At 45.3% G+C, this 15882-nt stretch overlaps 1 protein-coding gene across 1 annotated transcript; it reads left to right on the forward strand.

Moving 5' to 3' along the window:
- The first annotated feature begins 8920 nt into the window (after nt 1-8920).
- LOC117057474 (angiogenin-like) lies at nt 8921-15882 on the forward strand. Its single transcript, XM_033168323.1, has 3 exons — nt 8921-8989; nt 10509-10653; nt 15143-15882. Exons 1-3 carry the CDS (start codon nt 8921-8923, stop codon nt 15646-15648), a joined length of 720 nt encoding a protein of 239 aa, XP_033024214.1. The 3' UTR covers nt 15649-15882.

The raw sequence follows: 15882 nt of genomic DNA on the forward strand, positions 1-15882 counted from the left end.
AAGTGGTCCAACTTATTGATCCTTTAGGGACACTTCCAATCATACCATGAAGCAGAATCTTTTTCTATACTCAACCTTCATTCTTCGGTTGCACGTGATCACATATTTTATCCAGAAAACAGTGGTTGCCAAACTAAGGTCTGGGTTATGCCATCTTATATTCTATCATGTTTCTTAACAAAATGATTAGACTCAAACAGTATTTAATAATACTAAGAATAATATTCATTCATTCATTCATTCATTTTTATCAATGTGGTTGGCGTCCAACAGAATATTAAAAGCATGATAAAACATTTAAGACTTTGAAGCCAGGTGTTCAATGAGTGACCTTCATATGTTTGCTTATTTCTGGGTCACAGCCCTGCTGTGAGTCCTCCAAAGTCCAGACTCACTGGAACAAACTTGGGTTGGGGCAAATGTTAAAAATGCTTTTAAATGCTTCAAAATAGTTTTTAATCTGTGGCATTTTTAATTTTGGTTTTTTTGTTTTGTTTTTGCTCTCTTAGGGGTGGGATAGACATTTAGTTTGCCTGCCTACCAGAGGGACTGGATACATTCCAATTTGCCTATAAAATGAAAAGATTGACAGAGGATGCTGTGGCGATTGTCCTCCATGCTGTTCTTGCACATTTGGAGTGGCGGGGAGGCTATGCCAGATTGCTTTTCGTAGACTTTAGCTCGGCATTTAACACCATCTTACTGTGATGTCTGGGGTCCAAATTGGGAGGTTTTGCGGCTCCCGCCCTCACTCTGCAGGTGGATATTGGACTTTCTGTCAGATTGCCCCCCAGAGGGTCCGGTTGGGCCCCTATATCTCCAATATGATCAGTACTAATACAGGAGCACCACAGGAATGTGTGCTTAGCCCACTCCTTTATACTCTATACACATGTGATTGTGTCTCTGCCTACCCTAGTAATAGGGTTGTTAAATGTGCAGATGATACGACTGTGATTGGGCTCATCTCTGATAAAAAGGGTGAGATGGTTTACAGAGATGAGGTGCAACGGTTGGTAAAGTGGTGTGGAAGCAACAATTTGCTTATGAATACAAAGAAAACAAAGGAGCTTGTGGTGGACTTTAGGAAGCAGAAAAGCGATGTCTGGCTGCTTTTCATAGATTGATGGGACCTGTGTGGAGAGGGTGACAGCGTTCAGATTTTTGGGCACTGAGTTACAGGAGGATCTGTCCTGGAGTGTGAACATAGGGGGGATTGTGAGGAAGGCGCAGCACAGATTGTATTTTTTGAGAATTCTGAGGAAAAATCATCTTCCGCAAAAGCTGCTGCTTGCCTTCTATCACTGTGCTATTGAGAGTGTGCTCACTTACGGTTTATGTGTGTGGTATGGAAATTGCACTTCTCGGGATAGGATCATGCTGTGAAGAATTATCAAAACAGCAGAGAGTATTATTGGCTGTTCACTCTCTACCCTCTACCATCAGGTGCCACACAAAGGCATTAGATATATCAAGAGACCCATAGCACCCAGGTCACCGGTTCTTTGAGCTTCTGCCATCGGAACAGAGATAAAGAATAATGAAGGCGAGAACGAGCTGTCTTAAGAACAGTTTCTTCCCTAGAGCAATTTTGGCCCTAAATGGAAACTTTGGACTTTGAAGTCAACTTATTTTATCTGTTACATTGTCCTGTGTTGTATTGCGCTTAGTATCAGTATTTCTTTTTAAATTATGTGGAGAGCCTTATTTGAGTTGATATAGCAACCAAGGAATTTCGTTGTTTCCCACAAGGGGACAATGACAATAAAGATCTATTCTATTCTATTCTATTCTATTCTATTCTATTCTATTCTATTCTAGTTTATTCTAGTTGGGACTGGGGATTAGTTTAATTTTAGTATAATTGTAAATTGGTTGTTGTTGTTGTTGTTGTTGTTGTTGTTGTTGTTGTTGTCAGTTTCTACTGTCTTATTGGTTCATTGTATAGTTTGTATTCTGTTCTGAAGGAGAGAGGGTCAGGCTGTCTGGGAGTGGGCACCAGCCAACAGAATGGCTGGGGCATGTTCCACAGGGGGTGTGCACTGGGATACCTGATCTCAGTGATCACGGGAGGAGGAGGAGTTACACTAAGACCAGACCATGTCATTACCGAGGAGGCAGGTTTAGTTGTTGTTTGAAGACTATCCCAGCCTCTGGGTCTGGTCTTGACTGGAAGGATACTGGAATCAACAAGGGAGACCCACATGACCTGAAGGTGCTGCTGTGCAATGCCAGGTCAATGATTCACAAGACCACTGCCATCCACGACTGCATGGAGGACTTGACCTGGCACGTGTAACAGAGACTTGGTTGTATGAAGCAGATGTGCCTGTCCTTGCTGCTGCTTGTCCACCAGGTTTTTCTTACACACAGCTACTCAGTTCATATGGGCAGGGAGGTGGGGTTGCAGTGAATATTAGGAAGTCATTAGCTTGCACCAGGCATCCTATTGGGAAGATCCAGTTCTTTGAGAGTGTGTTCTGGAAGCTGGACAACAGGGGCAGTACAGGATTCCTTTTGGTGTACCAACCTCCCCGCTGTACCAAGGATTAGCTGCCTGAGCCTCTTCAGGTCATGGTGGATGTTCTCCTGGAGACACCTAGTTTGGTTGTCCTAGGGGATTTCAACATCCATGCCGACACGACCTTACAAGGGGCTGCTTGGGACTTCGTGGGAAAGCATGGCCTCCTTCGGGCTGTCCCTGAATAAATTTGGCCCAACTCATTGTCACGGACATGCCTTAGACCTGGTGTTCACCTCTATGGATGTGGGTAATCTGACACAAAGTAAAAGCGAAACTAAAGGAGTGCCATGGTCGGTTCACTTCCTGGTGTCACACCCTTTCCCCTCTGAAGGGAGGTGGGACCAATTTGGATCTGCCCCCCCCCACTTAATGGATTCAAATGGTTTCCAAAGTGTGGTAGGGGATGTTTTATCCCATGTTGATGGCCTTTCAGCTGATTACTTGCTGGCCCAGTGGAATGCAGAGTTAACCAGGGTTATCAGCTGTCTGGCTCCGATGCACTCTCTCCAATTGCATGGGGCCCAGTAGCCCTGTGGTTTTCCCCAGAGATGAGAGTGATGAAACAATTGCTGAGATGACTAGTGTGCCAGTGGTGGAAATTGGACCAGAAACGGGTTAGAGCTTAACATCAAGCCTACCAAGTGGTGATAGTGATGGTGAAGAGGTCCTTCTTCACTGCCTCTATTGCATCTGCAGTAAACAGCAGCAGGTGTATAACAGTGCAACCAGCTCCTAGCCCCTCTAGACAGTCCAGAAGGATGTCATAGTTGATGGTATCAAAGGCCACTGAGAGATCCAGCAGAACTAGGAAACCACTCTTTCAGGTAGTTCACAATCTAACAAAAACACCTTCACCATTGGGGCCTGGTAAGGCCCCCAAGATCTCCTGCATTGATTTTGCAACGTTTTTTGCAGACAAAGTTGCTCAAATTCAGAAAGAGGTGGATGCCACCATGGGAGCAGGGCCAGGCATGGGATCAATTCCAATCTGTTACCTCCGAGGGTGTGGACAGGCTGCTTGGACGAGTGAAACCAACCACCTGTCTCCTAGATCCCTGCCCATCTTGGCTCATAAAAGCGAGCCAGGAAGTGATGGGCTTCCCGAGATGGTGAAAGCTTCCCTCTGTGAGCGAGCCTTCCCAGACCCACTGAAAGAGGCAGTTATTAAACCACATCTTTAAAAAACATCTTTGGAAACTGCCAATATGGCCAACAATCGCCCAGTCTCAAATCTTCCATTCTTGTGGAAAGTGACTGAGCAGGTGGTTGCTGTACAGCTCCAGGCATGATGAGGCCTAAATCCAATTGGGATTCAGGCCTCATCATGGGACTGAAACTGCCTTGGTCATGCTGGTCAATGATCTCCGGCGGGCTAGGGACAAAGGTGAAAGCTGTTTCCTAGTTTTGCTGGATCTCTCTGTGGCCTTTGATACCATCAACCATGACATCCTTCTGGACTGTCTAGAGGGGCTAGGAGCTGGGGGCACTGCTATACAGTGTTTCTGCTCCTTCCTCCTGGGCCATGTCCAGAAAGTGGTGGTGGGAGATAAGTGTTCATACCCCCGGGCTCTCACTTGTGGGGTGCCTCACCCCTGTGCTTTTTAACATCTATATGAAGCTGCTGGGGGACATCATCAGGAGGTTTGGGCTGGGTGTGCTCCAGTATGCGGAAGATCTACCTATCTTTTAAATCAGAACCAGTGAAGGCAGTGAATGTCCTGTTTGAGTGTCTGGAGGCGGTTGGAGGATGGATGGCGGCTAACAGATTGAGGTTGAATCCTGACAAGACAGAAGTACTGTTTAGGGGGGACAAGGGGTGGGCAGGTGTGGAGGACTCCTTGGTTCTGAATGGGGTAACTGTGCCCCTGAAGGACCAGGTACGCAGCCTGGGAGTCATTTTGGACTCACAGCTGTCCATGGAGGCACAGGTCAATTCTGTGTCCAGGGCAGCTATCTACCTGCTCCATCTGGTACGCAGGCCGAGACCATACCTGCCTGTAGACTGTCTTGCCAGAGTGGTGCATGCTCTAGTTATCTCCCGCTTGGACTAGTGCAATGCACTCCATGTGGGGCTACCTTTGAAGGTGATCCAGAAACCACAACTAATCCAGAATGTGGCATCTAGACTGGTGACTTGGAGTGGCCACCGAGACCATATAACTTCGGTCCTCCCCCTATGTTTCCGAGCACAATTCAGTGTTGGTGCTGACCTTGAAAGCCCTCAATGAACTCAGCCCAGTATACCTGAAGGTGTGTCTCCACCCCATTGTTCAACCTGGACACTGAGGTCCAGCTCTGAGGGCCTTCTGGTGGTTCCCTTACTATTATTAAAGTCTGAATCTAATTCCTTCCCCCTACACATTGGGGAAGGGAATAATAGGCAATAAGAAGTAACTTTCCTTATTTCTTGAATTATAATTTTTCTTTTGAATTTCAGGTTTTAAGAAGTGGAATGATGTAAATTGCAGAAAAAAGTATGCCTACATCTGCAAGCAATAACTCTAAAGGAGACTTCCCTTCTCCACTGTTTTGGCTGGGAAACTGCCTTGATATTATGTATTTCTGATAACATTCTTTCCTCTCCCATAAATGGCCAGCTCTCTCCCATCACTTTCAAAATAGCCACTGTGATAGAGATTCCTCATCAATTTCCCCCTTCCCTTTGAAATTTCCTTGGAGCTGCAGCAGAGCATCATCTTAATAAACTCTCTTCCATGCATATTTTCCTTATTACATTGCTGTTCTGCTTTGTCCATCCATACTTACAAGGTGAAGTTCTTGCCTCAGGGGGGCAGGCTGGGATGTGTGTCAGTTTGGCCTCCTGCTCTTGTTGACTGTCTCCTCCATCTCCACCGGCCTGCCCTGCTTGCATCCACATTCTCTCCTATAATACAAGGACATCATAGATGATAGGAGAGACCTGCTCCTGTTACACGGATGCATTATGTATGTGCCATGAGGGAATGGGAAAGAGGATGATGATGATGGGGGCATTGGCACTGGAAGGCCTTTTCTGGGTGAGTGCCAGCTGCACACGAGTGGGGACCTGGGGTGGTGATTGACAGGGGTGTCATGCGAGCTGGAATCGCGTGGCTGGTGGGGTGGCAGGAGCTGAAGTCACAGGAGGAGAGACAGTTATCCTGGCTTTGCCTTTACCTCTTCCACAAACCCAAGTGCTCAATCCCTTCCTGAAGCCATTTACCAAGTACTGGAGTCAGGAAGATTGTCATGTTGCTGTTAGTTAGGATAAGCCCGACTGACTGCACAGCTGACAAGAAAGGCTGTATAGGATTGGTCCCTCCTTTGCAAGGTATGTAGTCCTTGGGCAGGCAGGTGAAGCAGGAAAGAACAGCATCCCCTGCCATGTAAAGGAGCCCCATTGTCTTTTAGACTTCTTAACTATGATTCTTGGGGGTGCAATTTCCTCATTTGCTTCAGGTGCCAGAATACCTTGGGTTGGCCCTGCCTTAGGGACACTTCTTCTACCATCACTGCTGCTCACAACACATAGAGCATTCAAACCTCAAAATATCTACAAATTCCCATCCTAAAGCACACTCCTTTTCTCTGTTGATATTATAGCCATAATTGTGGAAGCCATAGACTGAGCTTTTCTTTTCTTAAAGTCTCTACCTGCCTAGAGGGAAAACTAGCAGTTTCTCAGACAGGCAACTAGCATGCCAGAAAGTGTCTTACGAGGCCAGTGGGGTGCATGGCCTCTTGCCATTATCAAGGGGTGGGAATTTGTAGCTATTTTTAGCTTTGACTGCAGTGAGCAGCAGTGCTGGGCGCAGGGTCCCTTGGGTGCTGTGCTCCTCATTCCCTGCGACCACCACCCAAACTTGAGTTGGTGCTCTTGGACCTTGAGTTGGTGCTCTTGGAAATATATGGATAAGAGAGAGTTTCTGGGGATTATAATGTGCAATTATACCCTGGGCTCCATTAAAAGGGTTGTTAGAAGCTGAGTGCTCACTAGAAGGACAGATCCTGAAGTTGAGGCTCCAGTACTTTGGCCACCTCATGAGAAGAGAAGACTCCCTGGAAAAGACCCTGATGTTGGGAAAGATGGAGGGCACAAGGAGAAGGGGACGACAGAGGATGAGATGGTTGGACAGTGTTCTCGAAGCTACTAACATGAGTTTGGCCAAACTGCGGGAGGCAGTGAAGGATAGGCGTGCCTGGCGTGCTCTGGTCCGTGGGGTCACGAAGAGTCGGACACGACTGAACGACTGAACAACAACAACAACAACAGAAGCTATTATCTCTTGCCCAAGTGTGGATAATTGCAAAGAACTGCTGCAAACACCAAAAGATCAGCCATGCTGCATGTGCCTTTCAACCCTTGCTCAACCATCCAAGAAACCTTCCATTCGAGGGATTCCAACTTGCCGATGCACAAAAAGTTTAAGGAAGTTTCTCTAGAGGGCCTTAAGGATCAGCAGCAACACTAAACTCATTTATTCACATGAAGAAGAAGAAGAAGAAGAGTTTGGATTTGATATCCCGCTTTATCACTACCCGAAGGAGTCTCAAAGCGGCTAACATTCTCCTTTCCCTTCCTCCCCCACAACAAACACTCTGTGAGGTGAGTGGGGCTGAGAGACTTCAGAGAAGTGTGACTAGCCCAAGGCCACCCAGCAGCTGCATGTGGAGGAGCGGAGACGCGAACCCGGTTCCCCAGATAACGAGTCTACCGCTCTTAACCACTACACCACACTGGCTCTCTCACATGGCGTGTGAATATGGGGATGAGAACTTTGGAGTACATTGCTGGGTTTGTATCAGCTACTGTCTGTTGCACACCTCACCAATCAGAGTGAGATTCCAGGGGTTTCAGGTGCTGACCCTGGGTTCGTGTTTCCTTTTGGAATGATGCACAGCGGAGACCGTGGTGCTTTATGATATATACTTTATTTTCACAGATATACAACCTTAGCCTACGATGGAGGGCTTCACAGCATTAACATCTCCACAGGGCCTTGTTTCTCTCATAGCCACAGCTTGGGATTCATACATAGCTCAAACATTGCTCTGACTCTCTCTCCAGCTTGCTGCTTCACTTCTTGGTCACACCCCTGCAAAACTCACCTCTCCAATTTGGCATTGTCTGTTGAGGGACGGGGTCCAACCCATTTGCTGTCTTGCCCTGAGCACCTTAGTCCCACTTCACCTCACTAGGAAGCGAGATTTGCTTGATTACATTTCAACACCTGCTGGATCCAGGGGTTAGAGGGGTTTGGCACCCTGCTCCCAACTCATAACATTACTATGCCAGATTGACCTTTGCACCAAATAAAACTATTTCTTAGCAAGGGTGACTTGGCTATAGTGGTGGAATAGGATTTTGCAACCATGAATTTTGTAGTTGGTCAAGTTCCTTCTTCTGCAGAATTGTTACATGCGTAGGATCCCTTTCACCTTTTGCACCAGGTCATACTTACTGTTGTTGTTGTTCAGTCATTCTGTTGTGTCTGACTCTTTGTGACCCCATGGACCAGAGCATGCCAGGCACATCCATCTTTCACTGCCTCCTGCAGTTTGGTCAAACTCATGTTGGTAGCTTCGAGAACCCTGTCCAACCATGTCGTCCTCTGTCATCCCCTTCTCCTTGTGCCCTCAAACTTTCCCAACATCAGGGTCTTTTCCAGGGAGTCTTCTCTTGTCATGATGTGGCCAAAGTATTGGAGCCTCAGCTTCAGGATCTGTCCTTCCGGTGAGCACTGAGGGCTGATTTCCTTAAAAATGGATAGGTTTGATCTTCTTGCAGTCCATGGGACTCTCAAGAGTCTCCTCCAGCACCATAATTCAAAAGCATCAATTCTTTGGCGATTAGGCTTCTTCATGGTCCAGCTCTCACTTCCATACATCACTACTGGGAAAACCATAGCTTTAACTATATGGATCTTAGTCAGCAAAGTGTTATCTCTGCTTCTTAAGATGCTGTCTAGGTTTGTCATTGCTTTTCTCCCAAGAAGCAGGTGTTTTTTAATTTCGTGACTGCTGTCACCATCTGCAGTGATCATGGAAACCAAGAAAATAAAATCTCTCACTGCCTCCATTTCTTCCCCTTCTATTTGCCAGGAGGTGATGGGACCTTGATCTTAGTTGTTTTGATGTTGAAATTTCCAATCTTCTAGGGACTTCCGGCGACGACGCCATTGCGGACGGTCGAGGGTCGTTTCGGCAGCGAAGCGACCCTGGCCTTCCCGGGGGTAGAAGCCCCGCTACCGCACAGCGGGGCTCCGCTAAACTGCAGGTCGAGCGTCCCGCGGCATGGGCACTCCAGCTGGCCCAAAATTGCGCTGAACCCTTCTCCCGATCCCCTTGTAAAGGGGCGTCGGGAGTGAAGGGGCAACGGCGCGGGGCTGTGGAGGCTATGCCCCAACCGGGTCGGCGATGTGGCGGCAGCTGCCCGTGACAAGCGCATCGTTCTTTCTGAAATTGAAGGAAAAGAAGGAGAACCCCGTAAGCCATGAGTACGGAGGTTATTTGATTAAATTTGGACAATTGGCTCTCTTGGAGGAATGCAAAAAGGAAGCCCTTTCCTCTCCCTGCAGAGTGTGAGAAATAACAATGTTTCTAACTGCTGCTGCATAAGTGATACAGTGTTTCTACGGAGCTCTTTTGACAAGTCTGATCGGCTGAATCCCCGTCAGGGGAACTAAGAAGTTGGAAGTATTTCTTCCTTTAAACGTTGGATTATAATCTTTTCACCCCGATTTTGGGGGAAAATGGCGGCGGAGATTTGTGGTGAGACTGGTGGTTAAAGATGGAAAAGTACTGAAATTTGATACCCCATGCCTTCTTCGACCATGCTTGGTTTCGTTTTCAAACTGGTGTTAGATCCGGGTATGACCCACGAACAAAGGATAATCTTTTTGAAGTTAGAATTGCTAAACCAGAAATTAGAATTGCTGAAGCAAGATGCTGATGGAATGTTTGAAGCAACGAGGAAAACTTTTGAGAACTTTTTTAAACCTGAAGAAAACCTTGTCAGGGAACTCGAGGATCTATTTGAGCAACAATATACTGTGACTATGCAACTCCAAAAAGAAAGGAAATCCTGGTGGTGTGAGAGGCCCAGGGATGAACGATATATTATATCCGATTTCTGGGGTGAAAGCCCAGAAATGAAGGGACAAGATTTGTGGAAACTACAATTAGAAGACTGGAAGTTAGAAATGGAGATGCTGGAAGATGACGGTTTGTTTCCCCTGGAGTTCTCTGCAAGGATATCTGTGGACTGTTTGCTGGTTTTTGGTTACAAAGAAAAAGAGGACATTCTGGACAATGCTGGATGGTGGTGGAGAGAAGTCGGGTGGGTGATCCCGAGATGGTGAAGGAAAATGGACAGAAGGGGGATAGGGTAAAATGTTTATAAAAAATGTATTAGGATGGCTTACCATGGTACCCTGAAATCGGTGTGCTAAGAAACTTCTGATTTGAATTATTGAAGGAATATTTGGATTGATCATTAGCAGCAGTTTTAGTAAAATAAGATGTTTAAGATGTTTAAGAATTGACTTTAGAAGAAGTAATTTGTATTGTGAATTTATATTGCATATTAAGAAATTATACTCGAATATATAGATGGTAATGGTTTTAAATCTTTAAGATGAGAGTTTAATAAAGTAAATTAGATTTGGAAGCATGGGAGAGAGAAAACGGGGGAAGTCCCCCAAGAAGATTTGAAATAAGTATTTTTTTAAATTAGTGAAAGGAATGTTGGTGTTGCAGTATAGGTTTGTATTTTTGTTTTTGTATTGTTGTTATTTTTGTATTGATTGTTATATCTGTTGTTGTATGTCTTATATTGTGTGTGTATTTGTTTGTGTGGAAAACCAATAAAATTTTTGTAAAAAAAAAAGAAAAGAAATTTCCAATCTTCTTTTTCTCTTATTTGATATGTTAGGTCCGCAAACTGCACATATTCCATCAGTTTAATTTGCCATTCTTCATTATTTGGGACCTCGCTCATTTCCAGCCCCTGGCTCCTCCTCTTGGCATGATGCCAAGCAACATGCAGCATGTGGGACACTCAAGACATGGTTCCCGTGACATCACTTGCATGACGTCGGGAGAAGTCGGGACCTCTTTCTCCGACAGCTACAGGAAGAGGAGGAGGAAAAGTCAGTGTTCAGAACACTTGGCCAAGTGATGTCATCAATACACACACACCAACTACTGCGTGCGTAATGTCACACATGAACCCCCCCATTCTGCTTCATAAGTTCTGCCCTTGAGAGATACCTTCTGAGGGGTGAACTAGATGTCACATTAAACATGGTCCAGACAAATAATATAGTAGCAGGCACAGAGGGTCCCAATTTTCCTTTGGACTTCAGTGCATGCAGAGAGGAGAGGGACACCTTCCCTTGTCCACTGCAATCTCAACAGAAGTTGTTCAGCCAGAGCTGCCATGACTCCTAGAATGGTAGCCAATGAGGGCGAAGACCATTGATAGATTTCCCTCTGGGGTAATAATTGTTTGGTGGGGTGGGGTGATGTGGGGCAGGGGGAGCAGAGCTTCATCAGGGCTAGACCAAGGGACAAAACTTTGGTTCCAGTTACTACAGGGGCCTGTCTTGATGGTGTTGTACAACACAGCTAATGTGGAGAGGGCTAGGGTGGTGGCAAGTTTGTGGCTATCTGCATGCAGCAGCATAGGGAACTTGGCATTAGGACAAGCATATTAGCAAATGCTCTGAATATTCACGCATTCAAAATGTGTGTGGTTTTCAGTGGAATTTGAAACCCGTCTTTTCTCTCTAAATCTGTACTCCATATATGGGGAAGTGGTTTATCTTTCTTCCCTCTTTTCCATGCCCTTCCCTGGCCAAGTTCTATATAAGAATGGGCTCCACAGCCTGAGAGCGCCAACTTGCCACAGCAGAAAGCAGCATCCACCACATCAACGGGACGGAGCTTGGGTAAGTTGGAGGTCGGGAGGTCGGGAATCTGACAGCTTTGGTATCTTGTAGTCTTCCACATCAGTTGGCATTATTAAAATTTAAAAAATTGACACATTTCTGCGAACATTTCTCTTTTCTATAATGCATTTTACCTGCTATTTTCATATACATACGCATTTCTACACACTGTGTTCTAGTCCTTGCATTTCCCTTCACATTACTTGTCTGGAGAACTGCACTGCCAATCTGGAGAAATACATGCAAATCAGGTGGATTTCCCTTTGTATGAAACTGGAACATGTTTTCCCCACGTTCCTAGTTGAAGGTGGCCACCACCTCTGTTCTGACATCGTGGCTGCTGTTTCACACTTTGAGGAACTGAAATCAGATTTTTCACATATAAGGAAGCTCAGCCTTTGAAGCTATAGGAGTCTAGTGGCACTCCTTAGATGCTAGAACTCATGGTGATTTGTTCCATGAATATATCCTCAAAATCATGCAGCAGTTGTCTTCACAGAGTGACTCAGCAAGCCATGGCCCATCATTTTGTATCTAGAGTTACAATACAGAGGAAGACTGCATGTTCTGGAAGTCGAGCAATAGGGGCAGTACAGGATTCCTTTTGGTGTACCGACCTCCCTGCTGCACCAAGGATTCCCTGCCCAAGCTGCTTCAGGTCATGGTGGATGTGCTTGTGGAGACACCTAGTTTAGTTTTCCTAGGGGATTTTAACATCCATGCCGACACGACCTTACCAGGGGCCGCCTGGGACTTTGTGGAAAGCATGGCCTCCATGGGGCTGTCCCTGAATAAGTTTGGCCCAACTCATAGTCACAGTACTTGGCTTCCCTCTACTCTCTCATGGGCCTGGATGGGAGTAATAATCTACACAGAGTAACAAAGGGAATTCAAAGCACATTCCACACAGACGAATCTTAGAAAAAGGGAAATGTCAGTGAACATTACATGCCTGGGAAGCATAAGCAGAATATAAAGCATGCAGTTGTTATTATTAGGGGAATATATATATTTTAAGAGGGGTTAAACCACAAGATGAGGGAGCTGTTGTGTGCACAAATTGCAACATGAAAAAGTGACTGCATGTGTTCATCTTTAATGGAGTGAACCCGGCGGGGGATGGAACACCTTGTCTCCTCTTTTATAGAAACATAATTTTCAGAAATCAGCAATACCCCCACTCGTTCTACCTGCACCTCTCTTGGCAGCACTGCTGTTCCTGCTTGTCGATGTATGTACAATGGGGGCTTTGAGACCATACAGTCAGGTGTGCCATTTTTAGTTGAATCTTGTTGCGAAGGTAAAGTAATGGAGATATATACCACTTGTGGTGGACATGCAGGAAAATCAGGGAGTTTTGGAATCTTTTTTATGATGAGCTGAAAAAGATATTTAAGTTAACATTCTTTTAAAAAGCCAGATGCCCTCCTACTGGGTATTTTAGGTAAAGACATTACAATTTTTTTGAAGAGAAATCTTCCTATATGCCACGGATGCATCCAGAACACTCGTTGCAATGAATTGGAAGTGGAGGGGGGGGAGTTCCAACTTTATCAGATTGGCAAGGCAAATTACAGGAATATGTGGAAATGGCGCAATTGACCAACACTCTGAGAGGCACTACAAGACAATCATTTATTCAAAAATGGGATATGTATAAGAGTTATTTACTGAAATATAGTAGTGGTATAATATCTATGGCAGCATTTGAATGACCCTTGTTTAAAGTAATTGTTAAGAAATAAGGTAATGAGTACAAACTGTTGTAAGAAGGTATTAGAAAATACAGAAAGAGTAAGGTAATAATGTTAAGTACATTCAATACTAGAAAGAAAGTTTACATCGGGAAATGATAGGAAGTCTATTTTATGTTAGTAAAAAGACAGGAAAAAAGAGATGGTGTAAATTTAAACTAAGTTTAATTTTTGTGACTCCAAAGAAGAGTATTAGTACATGGTTGCTTTCATTTTTGGACGTGGGTGGCACTGTGGGTTAAATCACAGAGCCTAGGGCTTGCTGATCAGAAGGTCGGCAGTTTGAATCCCTGCTACAGGGTGAAGCGCCCGTTGCTCGGTCCATGCTCCGGCCAACCTAGCAGTTCGAAAGCACGTCAAAGTGCAAGTAGATAAATAGGTACCGCTCTGACGGGAAGGTTAATGACGTTTTCGTGCACTGCTCTGGTTCACCTTTGTCATGCTGGCCACATGGCCCGGAAGCTGTACGCCGGCTCCCTCGACCAGTAAAGCGAGATGAGCACCGCAACCCCAGAGAAAAGGGAAAATAAAGAGAAAATTGTGGCAACAGATCTGGGGGCCTTTTTCTCATTGGAAGGTCATGTTTTTAAACACTCCAAAAAAACAACAACAACCAGGACAGACAGTCAGCAAATAAGATGAACATCCTTAGTCTCTCCAGGTGTCTGGAGGTGTCAAGCCCAAATCTAGACCGGACCCCTCCTTTCAGGCCACATATAGGAAATGCTTAAAGACAGGAGCTTTAGAAGTGAAGCAGGCAAGCTATTGTTAAGTTTTCTTTTCTTTAACCTCCCTTTTCTCCATAATTTCCATATTAATCTGTTTTATATTTGCAGGTGTTTTTTTAATACTGGTGGGTGTGCAGTTTAGTTTTAATAGTGCATTATGACCACTTTTAGGTTTTATATTTTATTTCTGTACAGTGGTACCTTGGTTCCCAAACTTAATCCGTTCCGGGAAGTCTGTTCCAAAACCAAAGCGTTCCAAAACCAAGGCGTGCTTCCCCACAGAATGTGATGCTAAATGGATTAATCCGTTCCAGACTTTTAAAAACAACCTGGAAAACAGTAATTTAATGTGAATTTTACTATGTAACGAGACCATTATTTTTTCCATGGGGCCAAATGAGATGTGGGAGATCTGTGATCAGGACCTCCCATGCATGTTGCAGGTAGCAGCATTCACTGCACCACATTGGCTCTGTAATTAGCAAATAATAATAATAATAATAATAATAATAATAATAATAATTATAATAATTTATACCCCACCCATTTGGCTGGGTTTCCTCAGCCACTCTAGGCGGTTCCCAACAGGATATTATTATTATTATTAGTGATAAAACATCAAACTTTAAAAAAATCCCTAAACAGGGCTGCCTTCAGATGTCTTCTAAAAGTCTGATAGTTGTTTATTTCCTTGACATCTGATGGGAGGCCGTTCCACATGGCGGGTGCCACCACAGAGAAGGCCCTCTGCCTAGTTCCCTGTAGCTTCATTCCTCGCAGTGAGGGAACTGCCAGAACGCCCTCGGAGCTGGACCTCAGTGTCTGGGCTGAATGCTGGGGGCGGAGACGCTCCTTTGGGTATACTGGGCCAAGGTCATTTAGGGCTTTAAAGGTCAGCACCAACACTTTGAATTGTGCTCGGAATCAAGTAAATGGGTTTATAAAAATTAGGCATTTTGGGGCATCCGGACTGCGATCATGGTGGCAGAGGCAGGGGGCTCTTTATCTCCCCTTCCTCCAATCTGGTCCTGGTCCAAATCTCTCTCACACACATAACACACCTGATATTTGAGCCAAAGGGGGCAGGTCCTCCCATTCCTGCCAATCATATTTAACTTTGTTTTCATAGAAGCTTCCCACAAACACTCCAAATTCTACCACTACATTATCTGTAAGGTGTATAAAGGCTCTTGCCCCCCCCCCAAGAAACAGGCATCTCTTTAACGTTTTCCCCTTTTCTTCCTCTTCTTTTTCCTCCCAGAAGATTCTTAGACGCCACCATGCTGGTCTCTGGCTGCCTGCTGGTTCGCCTGGCCATCCTTCTCAGCGTCCTCCTGGTGCAGTCCTGCCAAGGGCAGTCTTGGGAAGCTTTTCAAAACAAGCACATTGATTATCCCCAAACCCGAGCCTCCAACCCCAATGCCTACTGCAACCTCATGATGGTGAAGAGGAATCTGAATCCTAGTAGATGCAAACAGAGGAATACTTTCATCAACCATTCCAAGGAGTCTGTCCTAGAGGTCTGCGGCAAAGGTGGGAAGCATTGGCAAGATAAATTCTATGACAGCAACGAGAACTTCCCCATGATTGACTGCAGCTACACTGATGGCAAACCTCCAAAGGACTGCAAATACAAAGGCACAGATTCCTCCAGGCGCATTCGTGTCACCTGTGAAAACAAGAAGCCTGTTCACCTGGAGAAGGTGCTGTGATAGGCAGAAAACCACACAAGCCAAGCTCTGCCCATTGAAGCCAGAATGCTTCTTGGGCCATTTCTCCCTGCAATGCATCCACATCATTGGCTTTCCCCGGTTTAACAGTCATTTGCCCTTTCCAGGGGACCCTGGGAGCTGTGGCACTAAGGGCAATGGTGCCCGGCTTCTAACTAAGCATTCTGTTGCTTTCTCTCAATGGCTATTCTCTCAATAAAGCTCATGTTTGTCATT

This window comes from Lacerta agilis, chromosome 14 (assembly GCF_009819535.1).
Source record: "Lacerta agilis isolate rLacAgi1 chromosome 14, rLacAgi1.pri, whole genome shotgun sequence".
Classification (NCBI taxonomy): domain Eukaryota; kingdom Metazoa; phylum Chordata; class Lepidosauria; order Squamata; family Lacertidae; genus Lacerta; species Lacerta agilis.